At 37.1% G+C, this 19,071-nt stretch overlaps 1 protein-coding gene across 1 annotated transcript; it reads right to left on the bottom strand.

Annotated features, from left to right (window-relative positions):
• Positions 1-4,277: 4,277 nt before the first annotated feature.
• LOC114249483 (cuticle protein 3-like) lies at positions 4,278-17,295 on the bottom strand. Its single transcript, XM_028183083.2, has 4 exons — positions 17,248-17,295; positions 9,634-9,828; positions 6,453-6,651; positions 4,278-4,656 (listed from the first exon to the last, which is right to left on the bottom strand). The coding sequence occupies exons 1-4, from the start codon at positions 17,254-17,256 to the stop codon at positions 4,553-4,555; spliced, it is 507 nt and encodes a 168-aa protein (XP_028038884.2). The 5' UTR covers positions 17,257-17,295; the 3' UTR covers positions 4,278-4,552.
• Positions 17,296-19,071: the final 1,776 nt, after the last annotated feature.

The following is a 19,071-nucleotide window of genomic DNA, read 5'->3' as shown; positions in this document are numbered from 1 at the left end:
GATAATTTTGACATTGTTTATTTTTTTAAATAAAAGAACACTTATTGCGGCATAACTATAATAGTTAGACATATGCTGTTGCGACCTTTTTTGTAAATAATAATGTGTTCTACAAAGTCGTAGTACATTATTTTATTCTATCATCAATCGTTTTCGCAGGGCACGCGATGTAAAGCATATTTTAGGTAATTTTTTTACACCTTGGGTTACATTATTGGAGTTTTAGTAAGGATCATTTTTTTCAAAAAAGCTTATAGCCTATGTCACTTGGCAATAGTGTAGTTTCCATATAGTGAAAGAATTTTTCAAATCGGTTCAATAGTTTCGGAGCCTATTCAATACAAACAAACAAACAAACAAATCTTTCCTCTTTATTATATTAGTATAGCATAATACTGATTATGATTTATAACAGAGCTTAATACAAAATATTCTGCATGAAACAAAGCTGACAAAGGTCGTCAGTACAATAAAAATGCTGTAATAGTACTTATTAAAAATGATTGAGGCCTTGATTGTCCTTGGCTTTTTCAAATGAAGCAGCAATCGCAACTATGATAATAAACATATAATTAATCAAAGAAAATATAATCCCATTCTATGAGCTGACCTCCACACCGCCTATCGTAAATAATGACCACAGACGCACCACAGTGTAGTGATAAATGAGTGTACTTATTATTGAAATTCAGAATTTATGGGATGAGATACTTCCATCGTAGAAGTAGTTCGCTAAAACACTTTTTACCTACCTAATCCTTGATAACTTTTTTTTATGATTGTGAGTTTACTGGTGGCCATGAGGTCTTTCAAGTTTCACAAGGACAGGTGGGCGAGCAAGGGCTCAGCCAGAAGGGGCGGAATTTGCTAACAGCTACCCGAGCGCCTCCAAGGGAGACCTAACAAAACAAGAGTAGCTGCTTCGCGAATGAATCTACTACCGGATCGGAATAGCAACCCGCTGAGAAGATCCTGCGTGATACTCAGCGACCTGACGCATGGGTTAGGCTGCACGTCGAACTCTTTGTCGAGTTCGACGAGTACGGTTACCGGGGTCCCTAAGCCTGCTGCTAGTGTTAGAGCTGAAGGCGTCTAATGCAAAGGTTATTGGATCTGATGGATCCGGAAGGACGTGTTTAGGGCGACTACGGTGACTGGCTCCTGCGTGATCAGGATTCGGGGAGTAGTCAGCGGCGGCAACAATACGGCGATTATCATGACGTGTTGATAACTATTCTAGCTACGCCGGCAGGTGAGCTCATGAGCTCAAACTGAGAGAATTTGTTACCAGGAAGAGCAATTCTACCACCAGATCAGAATCGACCCACTGAGTAGATCGGGCGAGAAAATAAATCAATACATTTCAATAGATTACTAAATCCAAACTATTTATTTACTTATAAAGCTTGGTATTTGCTGTGGGATTTCTAGTGAATAGATTCAAGCTTTCTTTCATCAATAGACTGTTAATATTATTAATTGTAAATGATACCTCGTGCATTCATTAAGCACTTAATACCATATACATACTATAATAAGAAAATACTTTTGCCTCAACTTATTACAGTCAAACCTGGATAAGTGAGAGCTGGATAAGTGAGAAAACTCTATAACTGAGAGTAATAGCCAGGACCCGACATTTTAAGCTTCCAAAATCTCTATTAGCGAGAAACAGAAACCTTTTAGAGAGTCGTTTTTCCCTCATGGACCTCCGTAAGTGAGACGGCTACTTATCTATACCTCTATAAGCGACAGTCGAGCTTTATTTATTTTTATTACATATTTGTATCTTAAAAAAGTTTAACTCCTATGTAATTATGCCTATAGGCGTTAAAACTATCCTCAGAACTATTATCAATATTATCGTCCATAGTTAATATAATTTTTTTTTTTTGTATCTCAGGAATGTTGCCAAGATAGGATCATAATAACAAATTACATTATTATTTTTGCAACGTTTCGGTCTTTTATTAGACCTTCATCGGGCATCTGAAAATTACACATATTGATAACTAACTATATAAAAACAACAATTGTCAACACTACAATATTTACCATAATATGAATTTTAACAATCACTATCCTACACTGCACAGTTGCCTTAGACATCATAAATTAATACAAATCAACAAGGCCGATAAATTAGTTAATTACTATTTTTGATTTTAGAAACAAAGCAAACACGACACATAAAAATTGCTATTGCGTGACAACGGTTAGCCTACTATCAAAACATTCAGTACATAGACTATACTATACAATATTTTATACCAGCGCCAACCGCTCTAAGTATCAAATTCAAATATATATGAAATAAAGGTTATTTTTTTCTATTAGATTTATACTCTTTTAATATATCATTATATAAAATACTTAAATTGTTAGTGTCTGTTCGTTTATTCACAGTATCATTAGTTTTTATAAAGATCATTTCGCTATCCTCAGAACATTGTGGTTGTGGTTTGCGTATGAAATACGCACTATTTGTGCATTAGACCAATCTTATGAAAAGTTTTATGAGTTCAAAATGTCACTCAAAGCTTGCCAGACCATCTATAAGGCTCTATAAAGCTTACTCAGGAACCGAGTCTAAATGACGGCCAGTTTTCAATTCGGATGAACTCAGAAAGCTTCCTTAAAGCTTTTGTGGATATAGTTTTATCACCCAATCCTGAGTTTTGACGAACTTGGAATGCTAAGAGATTTAAAACCGACTTCTCAGGAATGGTATCTTGATACGCCCGGGCCGATCACTTGATATTTTATTCCAAAAATAATTCTTGGTCACCCTTAAGAGCTAACACTACAACTGTCAATAAAGCTGGATAGTCACACAGATTGTACCCCACTGACTAACTAAGTATCTTTTGTAGAGCTTTCGGCATAAACTCGCTCTTATACTTAATGAAATAAAACCCGCAAATTGATAATTTGCGTAATTACTAGTTGTAGGGCCTCTTGTGAGTCCGCGCAGGTAGGTACCACCACCCTGCCTATTTCTGCTGTGAAGCAGTAATTCGTTTCAGTTTGAAGAGTGGGGCAGCCGTTGTAACTATGCTTCAGACCTTAGAACTTATATCTCAAGGTGGATTTATTGCCTTTGTAGGCAGACGAGCATACGGCCCATCTGATGAGGAGTGGTTACCGTAGCTCATGGACGTCAGCAATGCCAGGGGCAGAGCCAAGCCGCTGCCTACCGTTTAATACTCTCCACAAGCCTCGTTTGAAGAAGGACATGTCGTAGCCCTCGGGAAACACCGTGGAGGGGAGCTCATTCGATAACCGGATGGTACGTGGCAAAAAGATCTCTGGAAACGCACTGTGGATGAACGTAGTGGCTCCAGGTGGCGCATTTACGTCGTAGATGTCTATGGGCTCCAGAAACCACTTAACACCAGGTGGGCTGTGGGCTCGTCCACCCATCAAGCCAATAAAAAAAAGCTTCATATTCTGTTATCACTACTAAATATATTAACTGATGCTTTCAAATGTTTTTAGCCCTAAGTTGTGTTTTATTCGAGCCATATTAATTTCACTAAAATATTTATTTATTTATTTATTACACTTCATGTAAAATTTACATTGGCGGACCTTAATGCCTAAGGCATTCTCTACCAGTCAACCAAAGGTAGTGCAGAGTAAATATATCTTTCACATTTCGACAACATTTCTCCAAATTATTTCTTTCCCTGTTTTGATTGCCTATTTTATACTGGGAAGATCTTTTTCTGCTACTAATCTAGAACTTTTATCAATATGAATATCTACAGCTCGTTACACAAACATTCTATTAATACTACACATATGGAGGGTTTGAGAAATAGCATCTGAATTATTTGCTGCTTGATACAATACTATCACAACGTTTTGTTTCTATTTATCACTCCACTCAATATTAATACCTTACCTTCTCTTCTAAAAGTATCTCTATGTTGTGAGTAGTGGCTTATTACTCATCTTCTTCAGCTAATAAGTAGTATCCGCTGAACGAAGCTAGTAATTACTTTAATTGTACAGGATAGCCATTTTTGGCATCAGAAATAACATTTCTAGCAAGCTACCACCGCACCTAATGTAAGACACGCAAATATATATAATTATATATTGAATGTATAAGCGTTTGTTTTTCAGCAACCTGCAGTTTCCAGTTTTCTCCAACTGCATTGGAGAAATAAGCAGAACTATACAATATGCCGAGTACCACTAACTTCATAATGCTTAAAACACATTTTAATGAATTGTGAATTAAATTGTGAATACAAAAAACTATTTTATCGTTTTAATATTTTATTCGTTAAATAAATAATCATTGCGTTCATTATCTGGTAAATTTTTACACTTAACTCTTTAGTAGACATTTTATTATTTTGTACTTTGTCTCTAAAATGTACACGCGACACATCACAGAGTATTAAGTAGAACAATTTATCAATTAAGTACATAAAAGTACGTACGTCCAATTTAATATATTTAATATCGCTAACGTTCAGTTCTACTTAATTGTTTTTGATGTTTAATGTTAGTTTACAATGTTGTAATGTGTTTCATGTCCTTAGTACTTGTAGGGCTGTCTGTAGCTGGCTGACGCTTGGGCCTGCGCTCTGTACTGCTGCTGGGGGAAAGTAGCGTCACCGTATTTTCCAGGGTTGTACTGGCCTGGAAAAGAAATGATGGAAAATTTAAATCAGATAGCCCTTAACGAATTTCTGCTGCTACTGCCCCCGAAGTGGGTCTTGGCCTCCGACCATAAGCATTGCCATTCATCCCTGCACTACGCCACACAGTTCCAGTCCAACACTTGGAGCTCACGTAAGTTTCCTTCCATTGCGTCAGACCAGCGGTACTTGGGCCTCCTTACGGGGCAGCGTCCCTATGGAACACCCGCGTACATCCGTTTCACAGCCTAATCCTGTTCCATACGCACTAGGTACATGCCCGAACCTCCGCGCCTTCATCTCCCCCAGGATATTTGGCTCACCAAAAAGCCTCTCCACATTCTCTTTTTTTTTATTGCTTAAATGGGTGGACGAGCTCACAGCCCACCTGGTGTTAAGTGTTTACTGGAGCCCATAGACATCTACAACGTAAATGCGCCACCCACCTTAAGAAAAAAGTTCTAAAGTCTCAAGTATAGTTACAACGGCTGCCCCACCCTTCAAACCGAAACGCATTACTGCTTTACGGCAGAAATAGGCAGGGTGGTGTTACCTACCTACGCCGACTTATAAGAGGTCCTACCACCAGTAATTAATTTCGAAACATATTTATCGACACTGTTCTTCTTGCATTTTTTATATAACAAACTATATTAGCAATTAACTCGAACACATTTCTAGTACTAGATTATAAATAAAACTCGCGCCATCTATCGTACAAGTACACAAATAACAGAAAGCACTCTTTCTCTCTTCTCAAATACTGAAATATTGCAACAAACATTAGTCTTTAACAACATTTGTTTTATTAATAAGCTGTAATAGGTTTTCGTAAGCCTATGACTTGGGCGATTACTTTTGCGATTGTTAAATGTACAAATATTTGGTGTTAAATTAGATAAAAAAATTCTTAGGTATATGTCATTTAGCGCTCAACTATCTGAGAGCTACGTCCAGAAATAAAATACAGATGGCATTACGTGTATGGTCTGTACCGACTGTACCAAGTGACGATCCTTTCATTTTTTATGAGTATTTAATTTAAACTAATTTAAAATAAACTAAATAATCTTTTTTAACTAATTTAAAGTAAAAATTGTAATAACAATAAAAGCATTATTAGTACTTAGCATTATACTTTTAACTTTTAACTTTTTCCTAGGGAAATTTTACTAACATATCATTCTACTCAAACAAGACCAAACCTTGTAGCAAACATTCTACATAACATTAAGCTTGCTAAGTAATGTCAGGCGCTTTAAAAAATAGATCTTAAAAAACGGGCGCCGCTACACAGCCTCTACTACAGATATTACCCAATAGAAAAAATGGACTTAAAATTCTTAATACCGCCAAAAGATATTTTCAAAAAATCTTCGATATGAAAAAGCTCCGAACAAGACCACTAGGATGGATGCTAATATTTGTTTTTTCCTACAACTACAAAGATGAACCAAAATGTATTTGTATCTATAAATATGATGTATGTTATATATACACATATGTTTAAGTAATATCACCTTCACACTACACCTACCAAGCTTCATCTCTGCACTCCCCTAAGGTAGACTGTTAGAGAATGCCTATGGCATTAAGTCCGCCTTTATACTTTCTAGTATATGAAATTATAAATAAATAAATAAATAAATAAAATGTACTAAGCGTAGGTACACGCTTTCAGTCTTTTTTTGGATGATAATCTTCAATTCTCCAATGTTGCTCAACCGATTTAGATTCAGATTTCAAATTTGCATGATTTCAAATTTTAACGTAACAAGAACTAGAAGTTTATCGTACCGTCATCGATGATGCCAGCGGCCTCATCTCGGGCGTTCTGCTCCAAAGCCTTCAGGATAGCTTCAGGAGTGGGGGGAGCAGTGGGGATGTGAGCGCCCTGGGCCTGGAAACCGCCTTGACCAGCTGCGTAGCTGATGGCATAAACTTGACCGTCGTCGCCGGTGTATTGGAAACCTCCTTGAGCTTCGATGCCGTCGACCTGGAAATCATTAGAAAGTCTTTTGAGTATCTCATTAAATTCACTTGACCTCGACTTTAGAAATAGCTGTACCCGTCCGCTTCGCGGGGCATTTAATATTAACATTATTATTTCTCACCCCCACAAAGATTCTCATCATTAACGCCCTCGCAACTGGTGTAAGGAGTCCAACACTCATATAAAATTTAGCCTATCCATTAAGTACGTGTATTTTTTACATGGATACCAAGTTTCAAGATCTATGGTTCAGCAGTTATAACGGAACATCCGTAAAAACCACTGTAGATTTATATATTAGTATATATAGATTACATATATTTTGCTACAGTTGTGTCAGTATGACGCACGCTTGCAATATTGCTTATTGTAGTAGATTGTATGGTAAGCCAGTCGGAGTAAGTACCAATATCCTGACCGTGCTCATCACAAAGCAGAGAATCTTTACAGCTTACCTTTAGCATTCGTGGTGCCTACAGGGGTTACAGGCTCCAATTATTCATTGATCAGCAGATAGAGCACTTGGTATTAATCTTTAATTTTTTATTGCTTAGATACGTGCACTAGCTCACTTGGTGTTGTGACATCTACGACGTAAATGCCACGACCCACCTTGAGACATGAGTTCTGGGCTCTCAATTTTTACAGTACAACGGCTGCCCCACACTTCATACCGAAACGCATTACTGCTTCACGGTAGAAATAGGCAGGATGCCACAACCACCCACAACCACCACCAATAGTCTGTGATTGTGGTGCAATAAAAGAATTTGATCTTTAGAGCGCTCTAAGAAGTCTCCTTTGGAGGCGCTTGAGCAGCTGTTAGCAAATACCACCCCTCTTGGCTGACCACCTTTGCTCGCCCATCTGTCCTGGTACTGTACTTCGGTACAAAACAAGAGTCATGATTTGGAAACAATTAGGCCAGATGCGTATACCATTCCGATGACGCAACCTCGTCAGTAACGCAATATAAAATTACAATAATGCGCCATAATTGTGTTCTATGAATGCTGTGAGCAATCGTTGACCTTTAGGAGTGGTCGGTGCCCTTTGCATCTGCGGTTTGACCGCAGCTATTCATCACAGATATATTATATCAGATTTGGAGATAGGGAAACGCAAGTGGTACAGGTCCGACCGAGTAAATGCTGTAACGCGTCAATAAAAGGCGAAAATTCCGAGACTTATATATCCATTATGTGAGTAGTTAGGTAGGCAGCGACTTGACTCTGCCTCTCGGATTCCTGACGTCCATAAGCGAAGGTAACCAGTTACCATCAGGTGAGCCGTATGCTGGTCTGCCTACACGGGCAATCAAAAATGTAATACTGATTTTTTTAAATTAAAAAATTTCCATAGTGTTTCTCCCAAGCGGTGTGGGTTCCTATACAGCTATATAGGTTATCTATCTCCTCCAAGCTTTAGCGTTAGAATAATATAAATAATTCGTCTAGTTTTCAACACCAAAGAATTACAAGAAAAGTATTTCCGAAAGGGCTTCCGAAAAGGGCTTTCCGAAAAAAAAAAAAGGCCTTTGACTGTTCTTAAGTAATGTCAATCGAGATATAACAGGGTCGAAATAAGGCAAGGTTTTGTGTCGTTGTGTTGACCCAAGTTTTAATCTTATTGCGGCTCTGCCTCTCGTTACGCCGTAATAGGCGACAGCTTTGTATCGGAAATAGGCAAGATGATAATCATAAGCACGGACGCACTTAATCCCTTCCACCAGTAATAATACCTACATATATGTATTTTTAAATTAAAATCAACGCTATAATTTGTGCTTAACGAAGTCTTGCCATTGGAAACCATGACTAAATATTTTGCTGGAAAGCTTTTGCTATTGCTTTGCCTAGAAAACATTAAATAAATACTAATCTAATTCTACATAAATCCTCAATAATTTAAATCTACGCTTGACCTCAGAGGTCGGCAGTTATGGCACTAGAGGCGTCTGACCTTTCGCGATTGTGACCTTTAGGGCTGGACCATTAAGGGTCAAACCAATTTATACTACCAAGGTCTTAGAACATTTTGTAGGATACGAAATTGGAAACGTTTTGTTATGACCAAAAATAGCTTAATCTTATATTTTATTATTTCACACAAATAATTCTGTTTGATAATTTTAGTATTGAATACAATGATTACAAACGATAATAATAACCTTTATCTTATCTTATCTTATCTTATACCTTTAAACGAGCAATTCTTGTATATATATTTATATAATCTGAATCTCGGAAACGGCTCCAACGATTTTCATAAAATTTAGTATAAAGGGGATTTCGGGGGCGATAAATCGATCTAGCTACGATTTCTCTTCAGAAAATGTTGTTTTATTCGTGTTTTCAATAATCAACTCTTCCCGACATCTATTGGCGAACAATAACACTATTTTTCTTAATTGAGGGCAACTAACCGCCTTAAAGACACAACAAGATGGCGTTATCAAAAAAAAAACCGAGTAAAGCCCGGTCATCATTTAGATATTATAGAATGGTGGAAAGACAAATAATATATTTCACCGGACCATAAGCGGAATACCATATTCATTTCGTTCGAACACACGGACCAGTTTTAGGAAGCTCATTGAAACCCAGCAATCTACAGCAAAGCTAGATAGTGGGTTCAAATAATTTGTTTTTTTTTTCTTTAGTTAAAAAGCTATATGCCTAATACTTCCTAATATGAGTACACGGCCCATCGGATATCAAATATGCACCGGACATCATATCCCATGTCTTCCTGAGCCCCCATTCTTACACAACATTGGAGAAAAATGGAGCCTTTTTTTATTGCTTAGATGTATGAACGAGGTCACAGTCCGCCTGGTGTTAAGTGGTTACTAGAGCCCATAGACATCTACAACGTAAATGCGCCACCCACCTTGCGATATAAGTTCTAAGGTCTCAGTATAGTTACATCAGTTATAGCCTGTCACAACAAAATTCATCTTCAAACTACTTTCAATGGTCTTACCTCGCGACCTTGTTCCTCAGCCTTGATGCCGTTTTCCGTTTCGTAGTTGTATCTGAAGGAGTCTTCTTTGACATCAGAGTCCAAGGCTAGGATTCTGGCGTTCTTCTCGAAGGAAGCCTGGGGGCGGTTCGACTGCTCGGGGTAAGCCGGTGAGTAAGCAGCGGCAGCCAGCCCGAAAAGAGCGGAGATCACTAACTGAAAATATCATCGACGAATTCTATTAGACATAGCAGGGCGTGTGCTTAGCAAGATTGAAAAACGATAGTTATTTTCTCAAGGTAAATTTTTTTTATTGCTTAGTTGGGTGGATGAGCTCACAGCCCACCTAGTGTTAGGTGGTTACTGGAGCCGATAGACATCTACAACGTAAATGCGCCACCCATCTTGAGATGTAAGTTCTAAGGTCTCAAGTAAGACATCCGTTGCATCGCTAGATACGAATGCACCGGACGCCTTATCCTGTAGGCCACGACGACTTAAGCAAAAATTAATTTATAACTACGTCTTCCTCGTTATGTATTTAAAAAAAATATTGACAGCAGTGACAGTTTGATGACAAACGAAGATCTGAGCCTCGTGCTGTATCTGTTTTTTTTTTGTATAAAATACATGGATGAGCGGCGTTTAGTGGACGACTGATGTTACAGGTTACAAGAAGCAATGGACGTCACAACTCGAACGCCATCAGATACAATCCAAGTTTCTATATGATACAACGGCTCTAAACAATAACAGTCGCGCGTCAGTGACCTGTACACTAGAGAATATAGATTAGACTATATTCTTTACTACCCAGTCCTCACTGGGAGCTGAGTCTTTCGTCCAGATAATTTTATAGTATATACCAGTATAGTGTGAATTCTGGGGAGAAGTCTCGAAGATCGTGACAAGAACCCTTCTAACGTAACTACTTCTAAAAAGGTTACCCTGAAATCTTCAAGCAATCCGTAACATACCATAGTATAATTTATATTACATTAGCTTACTCTTTTATATGCTCTCGTATTCATATATGTGAATGAGTATATCAGAGGAAGTGTGAAATTAGCCCCGGTAATCAACAAATTAAAGATCGGACGGTTAGCGTGGTATGGACATGTGATGCGTAGAGAGAAGATGCATGTGACTAGGAGATGTATGGAAATTGTAGTGCAAGGTAGAGGGGGAAGAGGTCGACCGAAGAAGATATGCATGGAGTGTGTGAATGACGATATGAGAGAGAAAGGAATGAGTGTTGAGATGACGGCTGATAGAAGAGAATGAAAGAGAAAAATTAGCTGTGCCGACCCTACCTAGTGGGATAAGGTGGAGAAAAAGAAGAAGATTAACTTACTGCTTCAGGGCACAGACAGATTAAATAACGTAATATATAAAATAACATGCAGTTTAGTAAATACACAAATAAATACTTAGTCTGGCCATAAATACTGTTACAATTAAAAATAAACAAAATATTAAATTTGAATTTGGAATCTGTCATTTTTATATGATTGCTCATTGAGTTTTCTCATTTTAGCGCCAAAGAAAGAGTGCGTGCTTCTATTGATAACTGGCCTCAACGTTTAAAGGACTGTATTGCAGCCAATGGAGACCACTTCGAATAAGCTTTTTATACTTTAAATTGTTTTATATTTATGTATTAAACTAACACACTGTAAAAGTAATAAATGTTATTTACAATATATATTATTTTTTTTTTAATTGTAACAATATTTATGACCAGACTAAGTATATTTACCCCAATAACCCCGAGAATTAGTACCAGGCACCAAAACGTCCGAACTCCCACAAAATATTTCGTAACAACCAAAGAGAATTCACATAATTATGTTGGATAATGAACAAAAAATAATTATACATTGTCGTCTTTTGTTAATTAGTGTTATGTAAAAACCTTTGTCAGTATTTGATTTGCTAGTAAACTATCGAGCGATCTTCATTGCAAAAGCTAATAATAGTGTCGATTCCCAACGGCAGATGGTCAAAATTAACTTTACATTTGTAGTGAAGAAATATCTATTAAGTTCAATATGAATAGTAATTATGAAGATTTGCATGTACAACTATTTTCATTTGATCTCAAACCCATAATGTTGCTAATAATAGTGTTGCTGTTATGCAGGTGTTTCACAGATGAACTACACTAGTTAAAGGTGATCGAATGGCAGGCTCTTCACTTCAACCCATCCTATAATTAGTTCTAAACGATAATAATGAGATGAAAAAACATAGCGGCATTACGGCCCTGGTTTTGTTGATGTCCTTGAGCGACAATGACCACTCACCATAAGCCAATAAAGGTAATTTAAAAAACTGAAATATTCCACTTTCAACGGACCAATACTAGTATTTACTTCTATGTCATGGAAGCCAGAAGAGATCATACGAAACTTTAAAAAAACTGTTCTATAAAATAATATTCTATTGTATAATAATGATTCTTGTCTACCTAATGGTTGTCTGGAAGAAATCGGTCTTAACGATAAGACCGCCATTTGTAATTTTTTTCTGTATTAATGTTTTTTTGGTGTACAATAAAGATTACTCTATCTCTCTGTCTCTCTCTCGATCTCTCTCTCTATTCCACGAATACCAAAGATTCATTTAAACCGGAAAATGATCTCGGAGTATGCAGTATAGCAGTCAGTAAGTACCATTAACCGCTAAATCTACTACCTACTACTACCTACCGCTAACCAAACGCTAAAGAAAGTGTTCATTAACAGTTTTAATTGAAATAAACCTCTTCCAAATTTAACTATGACCGCTAGAATCAACATGACATTAACATGTCAATTACGAATCATCACGAAGATCACATTACGTAAATAGCATCGCTTCGTAAAACAAAATACGTGACGGCTTTCAGATCGGTGACCTTTCGCCTACGCGTTAAAAAAAAAAGACGTTATTTCATGAAATTCTAAACCTAAAAACATGTGATGTAAGCTCATTATAATGTGTACTGATTGTCTTCGATATTACAACTACTCATAAGCTAAACAGTATTAGCAGTGTTCCCACATTCTCTTCTCTTGTTATTTAATTACTCATTCACAAATTTAGTAGCAGTATTCCCATAAAACACACTTAACTTATCTAGCTCTTTAAGTCTTATAACATTAGTTTCTATCCCAAATACTAATGGCACATGTTGCAAGCTCACGAGATTTTATTCTAAAATGCTGTTAATCATAAAAAATCGGACTGCGTTATGCAAAAGGTATACATGCCCAATAAAAATAGGATAAAGCCTAGATTACTCAAATACTGGAAATGTTTTGATTACTTTGCGTGATGAGTATTGTATCAACTTTATACGACTCACCTAGTAGAAATTTATTACCAGAGCCCATAGACTACACTAAATAAATACCACCACCGACCTTGAGGCGTGAGGTCAAAGACTATATTGACAGTGTTAGCATTACTGTGTTAGAAGTTACAGCGAACACCAAAAAACTAATTACACTTAATTGTTGGGTTATATATTAATAAATTAATGTTATATTAATAGGTGCTTTTAAATATTAGTGTTTTTAAGTTGAAAACCCGTCTATAATAACCTGAATGCGGCCTTTTGTGTATAATATTAGTGATATACAAATTCGAAGTATACTAAGACTTTTACAGACTACTTAATTATACAGATTACTTACTATACACTGAAATATTCTAATTAAAAGTACTTTTACGGTTTACGTGGTCACGAGAAGTTGTAAAATGGTAAATGAATCGAACGTCCGTAATAATGTAATTACAATGAAATCGTGAAATCAAACCGTAATTATTATTTTTATTCCTTAGATGGGTGGACGAGCTCACAGCCCACCTGATGCTAAGGATGCTAAGGATGCTTGAGATATAAGTTCTAAGGTCTCAGTATAGTTACAACGGCTACCTCACCCTTCAAACCGAAACGCATTACTGCTTCACGGTAGAAATAGGCAGGGCGGTGGTACCTACCCGTGCTGACTCACAAGAGGTCCTACCACCAGTGATTACGCAAATTATCATTTTGCGGGTTTGAATTTTATTACACGATGCTATTCCTTCACCGTGGAAGTCAATCGTGAACATTTGTTGAGTACGTATTTCATTAGATAAATTGGTACCCGCCTGCGAGATTTGAACACCGGTGCATCGCTTCAACACGAATGCACCGGACGTCTTATCCTTTAGGCCACGACGACTACTGACAGTAGTCACAGTAGATATAGTATTAGTTATACGTACTCAATAAAACCGAAGAAAATACTATATTATTGTAATTCAAATATAACGTACCATGTGACCGCAAAATGTTTTGCGAATTTCAAAAATACATTATGCATTTAGAAGAATATTAACTCCGATATCATAAATTTGTTTTAGATTGACTTTTATGAAACAACATGTTGTTTTTTATGAAACAAAAAAAAAAAAAAAAAAAAAAAAAAATACAGTTTTATATATTTTATTCATCTATATATTAATACGTGAAGCAAAAACTTCGTATCCCTTTTTACGCAATTACGTACGTACGGAGGAGTATGAAATTTTCCACACTTATAGAGAATATAGATAAGAAGTGCACAATGCTAATATTTTTTTAAAATAACGCATAAAAGATACATTAAATCAATAAAGAAAACATTACACACACTACATACCATGTATTTGACGCACACACGCATGCATACTATTTAATTTATTGTCAAACTTTTGTTCTTGACGTCTGTTGTCAAATTGAGAATAAATTAAATATTGTCTGTCTTTGTTAAATTTTTTAATAGTGTAGTCTTGGCGAAATTTGTGATTATAGAAGTATGAAATACAATCGTAATAGTGTAAAAACTTACAATTCCAATTAATTATAGTCGAATTTCGACTACTGCGGGACCTCTAGTATTTATTACTTGGTTTGGTTTGTTAGTATTGATCTTAAGTGACAGGTCTATTATATAGTATCTAATCACAATACGTATATACATGTACCTAAGTTTTGAAAATCTGTTAATTTATAATGCTAATCGCGAAGGTCGCATTTAATATCTCATGCTCGACTCCCAATTGGATCCAATAAAACGTATAAGGTTTACCGAAAAAGGTCCGAAAATCGACTCCAGCAATACACAATCTGATTATTGCGTAAATGATTACACAGTAAACAAAATTCCCACGAGATAACGACTGATCTGTTGTTACATTGTTTGAAAATTGTCTGGTTCACTAAAACATCACGGACAGACAGATTAAAAAAAAACTAAATTCAAAAAGCTCAGCGTGATATAGTTCGTTATTATTCCAACAAAGGCCCAGAGAGCTTTCTTTAAGCAACTCAACGCCTAAAGGAAATTGAGGCATAGTGCTCATACGAATGTGACATGTCACACATTCCGATAAAACGATTTTTTTTTATAAATGATTACTGGTGGCCCAGATGTGTTTCCAGTTTCAACAGGACAGATCGGCAAGCAAAGACTCGGCTAGTAAGTGTGGGATTTGCTAAAAGCTGCCCGAGCGCCTCCAATGGAGACTTAACAACTCAAGAGCAACTGCTTCGTGAATTAATCTACTGCCGGATTAAAATCTCGACCCGCTGAGAAGACCCGGCGAGAAACTAAGCGGATTGATGCATGGGTTAGATTCCATGACGAACTCTTTGCCGAGTTCCACGAATACGGTTACCGGGGTCCCTAAGTCTACTCCTAATGTTAGAGCTGAAGGCGTTAACGTTTTGTCCGAACCCTCCTTGTCGATTAACCCAGTTCGAGCCGGCAGAGTTTTGTGGGCGTTGATCCTCATGTCATTGTTTGTTAATAATCTGAATGCAATTTTTGAGTTATTATGTTTGCAAAATAACACGGATACGTTTTCAAAATCCATCTAACAGTAACGTTAATAAATTATCTCTTCATTATTGCATAGATTGTTGCACGAACTCACGGCCCCGTTGGTGTTAAGGGGTTAAAATTTAGATATTAATAAATTTATAACCGCTCTTTGACAAGAAGAACTTAGATGCGTTTTTGGATTTATGTTTTGCTATAAGTGGAAAGAGAACAACTCGCAGACACCGAGCTGATACCACTACTCCTCTTCTTCTGGAAGCACTGGATGAAAGCTCTGCGTGGGTCAATGTGGTCTCACACCGCAGTAAGCGTGATATAAGTTTTTTTTTTTATTTCATGCATCAAATATCTGCTATATCTTTAAGTAAACATATTTAAAATTACCCATTTCATTTTGTATTAATTTAAATGAAATTATAAACGACAATTTTGATACAAATATATACGAAACAGCATGACCAATATTGTTTTGTAATTGACTACATTTTGACGAACTTTTCTTTGTATGTAAATTGTTTAAGGTTTTTTTTATTTGCATTTACAAAATAACTGATTGTTTTCTACTTTTCTGTGTGTAATACTTCTCGTAAGCCCGCGTGGGTAGGTACCACCACCCTGCTATTTCTACCATGAAGCAGTAATGCTTTTCGGTTTGAAGGGTGGGGCAGCCGCTGTAACTATACTTGAGACCTTAGAACTTATATCTCAAGGTGGGTGGCGCATTTACGTCGTAGATGTCTATTGGCTCCAATAACCACGTAACACCAGGTGGACCGTTACCTCGTCAACCTAACTACGCAATAAAAAAAAATAAAAAATGTTAGTTCTAAATGTTTTTTTGTAACATTACATACATATATTATTTATCTTCAATATTCGCCTCGATTACTTTACGTTATTTTAAGCTACATACATTAATTTCTTTACACTATTTTGTATATGCATTTCCCATCACCAGAATATTTCAAATTATACACAAGGTATTCTCGCGGTCTGATCTTGTAATTATCAGGTATTAGCTGACCCGGCAGACTTCGTAGTGCCTTAATCGATAAATAAAAGGCCTAAACTTTTGTATAAAATAAACTTAAAACAAACAAAAGGAATCTGTTCGATGTCCCCACATCAAAGGGAAAATAAAATTGTTATTTTTATTTAATTCCGAGCATTTTCCTATTTATGTACCTTTTAAACCTTTTCTGGACTTCCACAAATAATTCAAGACCAAAATTAGCCAAATCGGACCAGCTGTTCTCGAGTTTTAGCGAGACTAACGAACAGCAATTCATTTTTATATGTGTAGATATTAATTTAGAAATTATGACACGAACAAATCAAAAAAGCCATTCGGGCTGTTTGACTCAATTGTTTCACTTTTCTACTCAAGTTTATGACTTATGGGATGCAACACTTTTATCTAACGATTTAAAAAGCATATTTAAAAAAACGGACACTTGCACACTTCGAAAAAAACTATTAAACAAACAGCTCAAAGAAGATAATGACTCAGTAGTGTAACACGACTCAAAAATACAGTCCTGACGACCGAAACGTTCACGTAAATATTTTTCTAACGCGTAACCAATGCTCACGAGTGCTCAAAACGAATGATTCCTAACATTACGACTATTATTCACAGTCAAATCGAAAATACAGCCTTGATGACCGATACGTTCACGTAAATCTTTTTCTAACGCGTAACCAATGCTCACGAGTGCTCAAAACGAATGATTGCTAACATTACGAGTATTATTTCACAGTCAAATCGATATTAACTCACCAATTGCATGGTTGTTGTCTGTACTGAGTTGACTCAATGAATGATGCCTAAGAGTTCGTGTTCTTGTTTATATACTACAACGAGTTATTACAAAACCTTACCGGGGATAGTTCGTCTTCAAAAATAACCTCTGTAAGTTCGAACGGTGCGTTATTTTTACGTAATTAAAGATGTTACGGGTCATGTTATGTTGTACGAGATTTGAAAGATTAGATTTAAAAAAAAAAGATATATAAGTAATTACATTGTTGAATAATTTCCGTTTTGCATTGTCGATGTCGATTGACAAAGCTATTGTAACGCTGATAAGACGTCTAGCCTGAGTGTTAGTGAGCATTCTAATATAATTTAGTATTATGGTAACCATAACCGTACGGTAACCTTATTACTGGTGGCAGGACCTCTTGTGAGTCCGCATGGGTGGGTACCACCATCCTGCCTATTTCTGTCGTGAGGCAGTAATGCGTTTCGGTTTGAAGGGTGGGGCAGCCGTTGTAGCTATACTCGAGACCTTAGAACTTATATTTCAAGGTGGGTGGCGCATTTACGTTGTGGATGTATATGGGCTCCAGTAACCACTTAACACCAGGTGGGCCGTGAGCTCGTCCACCTATTAAGCCATAAAAAAAAAAAGTGAATAAGCGTAAGTTTATCAACGTCATTAAAGAACATAGTTGCTGTGACACAGAGACTGCGACCTGACGTCTTGATGGTAAATAGCTTTGTCCGCGTGTGACTAAGCTCTCACCAATTTAGGACCACATTATACATAGGTACCACTCTTAATTGCTAGATTTGATCCTCGCTGCCTGAGTTTGGCAAAAGTCATTTTACTGGTGGTAGGACGTCTTGAGAGTCCGCACGGGTAGGTACCGTAGCCGGGCAGACGTCGTAGTGACCTTGAGACCATAGAACTTGTGTCTCAAGGTGGCTGGTGGCATTTACCTTGTAGAAGTCTGTGGGCTCCGGTAAACACTTAGCACCAGATGGGCCATGAGCTCGTCCACCCACTTAAGCTATAAAAAAATCCTTGTAGAATTATTGTCTTGGTTAAATTATTGTAGCTAGGGGTGTCATGACTAGGGACAGCGATAATTAGATTTGATTCGTCAATCAACTGGAACCGACTTCTGTAGATCAAATTGTTTATTCTAAGACTTTCTCGAACAAAGGTTTAAGGGATTCCAAGTGGCAATCACTGACTTCGAAAAAAAATATCCAACCAAACAAATCAAATGAAAAAAATATATAAAACCATCCTAATTAAAACTAGATTAATGAACACTTCGGGCCTACAATATACTGTAGTCACTTTGGAGACATTAAATCATACTTTCTTTTAAACGATGCATTTCTCCAGGACCTCTTGCAGACATCCTCTTGGGAGTCCGCACGGGTAGGTACCACCACCCCGCCTATTTCCGCCGTGAAGCAATAATGCGTTTCAGTTCGAAGGGTGGGGTAGCCGTTGTAACATCCATCTAAGCAATAAAATAAAAAAAAACACCCTGCGTAAAATTTTTTCCTTAAATGGGTGGACGAGCTCACGGCCCACCGGGTGTGAAGTGGTTACTGGAGCCCATAGACATCTGTAACGCACGCGCGACCCACCTTGAACTACAAGTTCTAAGATCTCAGTATAGTTACAACGGCTGCCCCACCCTTCAAACCGAAACGCATTACTGCTTCACGGCAGAAACAGGCAGGGTGGTGGTACCCACCCGCGCGGACTCACAAGAGGTCCTACCACCAGTAATTACGCAAATTATAATTTTGCGGGTTTACGGGTTTGCGGGACTACACAAACTAGGGAACCGTGTGATT

Source organism: Bombyx mandarina, chromosome 19 (assembly GCF_030267445.1).
Source record: "Bombyx mandarina strain Sakado chromosome 19, ASM3026744v2".
NCBI classification, from domain to species: Eukaryota; Metazoa; Arthropoda; class Insecta; order Lepidoptera; family Bombycidae; genus Bombyx; species Bombyx mandarina.
Note: the sequence above shows the minus strand (reverse complement) of the source record. Positions and strands in the feature narration are given on the sequence as shown.

Bases quoted from the DNA above. Each gene is read 5' to 3' on its own strand.
- LOC114249483 (XM_028183083.2), bottom strand. The intron at 6,652-9,633 runs GTAAGACCATTG...AATGATTTCCAG, and splicing joins CTGAGGAACAAGGTCGCGAG to GTCGACGGCATCGAAGCTCA. The intron at 4,657-6,452 runs GTACGATAAACT...TTTCTTTTCCAG, and splicing joins CGCTGGCATCATCGATGACG to GCCAGTACAACCCTGGAAAA.